The sequence below is a fragment of the Helianthus annuus genome, chromosome 15 (assembly GCF_002127325.2).
Source record: "Helianthus annuus cultivar XRQ/B chromosome 15, HanXRQr2.0-SUNRISE, whole genome shotgun sequence".
Classification (NCBI taxonomy): domain Eukaryota; kingdom Viridiplantae; phylum Streptophyta; class Magnoliopsida; order Asterales; family Asteraceae; genus Helianthus; species Helianthus annuus.
In genome coordinates, this window is record NC_035447.2 from 122,017,917 (window position 1) to 122,022,279 (window position 4,363).

At 36.7% G+C, this 4,363-nt stretch overlaps 1 protein-coding gene across 3 annotated transcripts; it reads left to right on the plus strand.

The window, feature by feature from the left end:
- Nucleotides 1-841: 841 nt before the first annotated feature.
- Nucleotides 842-4,090, plus strand: LOC110912967. 3 transcript variants are annotated; one of them, XR_004880665.1, is made up of 2 exons: nucleotides 842-1,245; nucleotides 1,883-2,373. XR_004880665.1 is itself a non-coding variant. In XM_035983749.1 (2 exons), exon 2 carries the CDS (start codon nucleotides 2,727-2,729, stop codon nucleotides 3,468-3,470), a length of 744 nt encoding a protein of 247 aa, XP_035839642.1. In that variant the 5' UTR covers nucleotides 842-1,245; nucleotides 2,382-2,726; the 3' UTR covers nucleotides 3,471-4,090. The 3 variants fall into 3 exon arrangements, 2 of the variants coding, with proteins under 2 accessions (XP_035839642.1, XP_035839643.1); XM_035983749.1 differs by lacking the exon at nucleotides 1,883-2,373 and adding an exon at nucleotides 2,382-4,090; XM_035983750.1 differs by lacking the exon at nucleotides 1,883-2,373 and adding an exon at nucleotides 2,389-4,090.
- The last annotated feature ends 273 nt before the right edge of the window (nucleotides 4,091-4,363 follow it).

Consider the following 4,363-nt stretch of genomic DNA (forward strand, 5'->3'; position numbering starts at 1 on the left):
TTTAGAATCATACAGTAGTTTTGTGGCCGGAAAGATCGGAAATCCTATGCTTAGGAAAAAGGATTACGATCAGATTGATGATGAGGAAATGGAGCTTATGGATATAAAATGGTGTTTGGCTAGTGTTCTTAGGAGAGCTGAGAAATTTAAGCAGATCACAGGAAGAAATGACTTACGTGAGGCTAACATTTCTACTTTAGGTTTTGATAAATCTAAAGTTACTTGTTTTCGTTGCAGGGAGAAAGGTCACTTCAAGAGGGAGTGCACCAACCGCGAAGCAAGTGGAGCTCAGAATCCTTTCAACAATAACCATGATTACTACCGAAAAGCCATCTACCATCAAGTTGCTCAACAACCATCCTAACAACATCAAGCTCAAACTGTACATGGAAGGAATGTGATTGAAGATTCTGGAAAGAGAGCTTGTGTGGTTAATCAAGATGAAAAGAAGCCATTCAACTGGGATAAATATGTCTCAGCTGATGGAAAAGCTTGTGTGATTGATCAAGATGATGAGAAATTACCTAAGGGTTTTATCTGGGAGAATTTCACTTGGGATGATTATATTCCTGATCAAGAATGTAACAACCCGATTTTTTTTGAAACCCTAAAACATATGTTACTAAATGTCATTTAATTGTCACATCTAAGAGCTTATGGAAGATTTGTTATTTCTGAAAATTTATATTTATAAATCCTAGAATAATTGTTATGTAAACTTATTTTGATTAGTATAAGTTTAAAGTATTATTTAAAAGAAATGAGAAGAAATCGATTATTTTTTTAGAATGAAAGTTTAAGGGGATGATTGTAATTAAGTTAAAGTATGTAGCTTAAATGAAAGAGTTCTAAAAATCCATTTATCTACCTTCCAGCGATGTTTTATTTTCTGGCCCATAATCCGGCCATACTCCACCGGTTCCTACGGCCCTCAAATCACCCAAACAAATCACGATCACTTACCTTGTTATCTCGCAATCTCTCACCATTAATCACGGGATCTTAAGCGCGTATCGAGTTGGCAGAAACACTCCCTTCTAAGTTCATATCTTCGGCCCAAATTATGCGAGTTTACAAAAATAAAGCACACGACTAAACCCTATATTATGATGCTCTACTTGTTTCTAGCACACATCTCTCACCAAATCGTCCCTTACTTATCGAGCACCGGCTTTTGGAAACTCGCCGCCACCACCGCACGCTATTCCGGTCAAGCCGTCGGTGTCGAGACGGGCATCGATCGAGGTAATCTTCATACCAATCTAATCGTCTTGTCTTACTGTTTAAAATCCGTATCATATTGATTAGTATCATGTTATCTTTGGCAACAAATTATGGAACAAAAAGGGGTTGTTCTAAGGTTCTTTAGTGGGGAAGATGCATGGCATTTAGAACCTCAACAGATTTCTTATTATGTCTATGTTTTGCCAAATCCATTTCTTCTTGCAATGATGCATTCTTTTTTTAAACAAATTTATTATATAGTAAATTTCATATTTGACGAATTGTTTCAAATGGTATATATCGGTTATCTAAATAAGTTCATATCAAATTTGGTAGTTAAAATTTGTAAGTTGTATATTGAAAACTGCGTTGACCAGCATCATATATATGTATTTTTTTAATTTAAATGTATTTTTTAAGAAACTATGCATATATATACATATATTTTTTTTATAAGAATGAGGGAAACTAGTTTTTTTTATATATAGATATTTCTTTTGAAACTAAACTGTTGGAATTGTTTTTAATATTTTGTTTTACTAATCATTGACTTGTTGAGAAAACTAACCTTTAGTATGAAAACATTATATAATGTGTTGATTTTAAATCACTGCCACCAAATTATTAGATTTAAACTTACGACGGAAATAAAGTGTAGGCTTTGACAACGTTTATTCCACACGCACGAATTCTTTACGGTTTCGCTTTTTTGAAAATAAGGTATGGACTCTAAACAACTTATGTGTACAGATTTAGATTTTTGCAACCTCGTTGTCGGAAATTTAAAGTCGTTTTTATATGATTTTGTGGTCTTTAAGATTATGTGATATGCTATATGTGTATAGATATAGTTATATTGTTTAGCAAATATGAATTTGACATCTCGAATTACCGTATATGACGCACCGAGTTATAGAATATGACGCACCGAATTACCGAATGTGGTTATATGACGCTCCGAATGTGATTATGTGGCACCGAATGTGAACTAACTACGCACCGAACTACCGAATGTGACTCACCGAATGTGGCTAACTCAATGTGTAATATATATATTGGTTGTTATATAGATATAGTTAAGGATTTATAAGCTTTATAGTTGTTGTCCCACTGAGTAAGTTTTACTCAGGTGTGCATATGTGTTTTATGTACGTTAGGTTACAGGTTTATCTCTGAGAAGGCTGGGGAAGAGAGCTCAGGGGATGAAACACTCACAGGATTTTTATAAAATTAATAATGTTTTTTTTTTGTGTAATTATTGTAAACTATTGTAACGTTTTAAGTTATTTAATGGAATGACGTTTGATTTTGATTACTGTTATAGTGACACGTCAGCCCTAGTCGGGGCGGGGTGTTACAATTATGGTATCAGAGCTCGGGCTCTTTCCTGTCGAAAAATATTTTTTTTTTCAAAAATAAATAAATAAAACATGTGAGGTAATGGGTATACATCGGGCTAGAATATTTTCCTCTTATATCACCATTGTACACTATTCTTGTAGATGCCTCCGATTAGAAAAACTAGCCGTCGTAGTTCGAGCACATCGTCTAAGCGTCGCAACCTTAACAGTGCAGTCCAACGTGTTGTCGAAGGAATGCTCCCTAATATGATGCAAACTATTACTCAAAACATGTGTGCCGAGTTACTCCCAAACCTCATGCAGACTGTTATGCAACAAGTACGTGAAGAAATGAACGACAAGGCACCTCCGACTCCTCCTCGTTCGCCAACGCCTCCCCGTTCGCCAACCCCACCACGTTCGCCAACCCCACCTCGTTCGCCACCCAAAGCCAAGAAAGAGAAAGAAACCGTTTCACCACCCATTGTTGACATTCACAAATGGCTCTCAAGATATCTAAAGCAACATCCCCGATCCTTTAGCTCTAGTGCTACACCGATAGAAACACAAAATTGGATTGATCACATGGAGAAAATTTTTGAAGCCTTAGGAGTGAGTGATGAGTTCAAGGCGAGATTGGCTGCTTACAAGCTGGAAGATAACTCCCAAACGTGGTGGCGAACTGTTAGACGCTCAAGAGGTGGTGATACATTTGCTGCTACATCACATGGGAGGGTTTCAAGACATTGTTCTACCAACAATATTTTCCGGTTGCATTCAGGGAGGAATACATTTGAGAGTTTGCATCGATTAAAACCAATGTCAGAATTCATGGAACGGTTCACAAGGCTTGATAGTTCGTTGGATCTGAAGCTGGGACCCCAGCTGCACAAGCCCAGAAATTGAAATGGGCTCTATGTGAAACGGTTAAATGGTTAAATGTGAATCAAGAATTTAAAGATGTCACTGAAGTAGCAAATGCAGTACAAAACCTTGAAATTGCAAATAAGTCAATGAAACTGCAATACGGTGGGAACCTCATGAATAATCCCACCCTAATCTCTGGACAATCCTCTTCTCAAACCCCAACCACTGCACACCAAAAGTCAAATTCCAATCGGAACAATGGGAACCAACATGGGGGTTCTCAAAGCAGTAAAACTACTCCTCCGCAAAACCAGCAACAATCTCGCCCCTTATGCAACACATGCGGGAGACCCCATGACGGCGTATGCCTAAAACTCACAGGAGGTTGTTTTAGATGTAAACAACCCGGACATTTATCCAGGAACTGCCCACATCCACCAAAGTACACTGGGAAGAATACTGATACACATGCAACTGGGGCAAACACAGTGCCGTGCACTACCGGTGGGAGAGTGTTTGCTTTAACCGCTGACAATAAACCAACGGAGCTTGCAAAGAAACACCATGGATACGATGTGATTGGTCAAGAACCATAAGAAAAAGGCTTCCCTAGTTTAAATTCTTGTCATTTGATTTTAAAGACTTTGTCCTTTCTTATTTTGAACTCCTTTGAAACGTTGTTTTGATTTCAATATGAATTTCTCTTGACCATCGTTTTATGCTCAAAGATTGATATATATTTCTGTACAATTTCGAAATTATTTTTTTAGAGGGTAATAATTGTAACAACCCGATTTTCTTTGAAACCCTAAAACATATGTTATTAAATGTCATTTAATTGTCACATCTAAGAGCTTATGGAAGATTTGTTATTTCTGAAAATTTATATTTATAAATCCTAGAATAATTGTTATCTAAACTTATTTTGATTA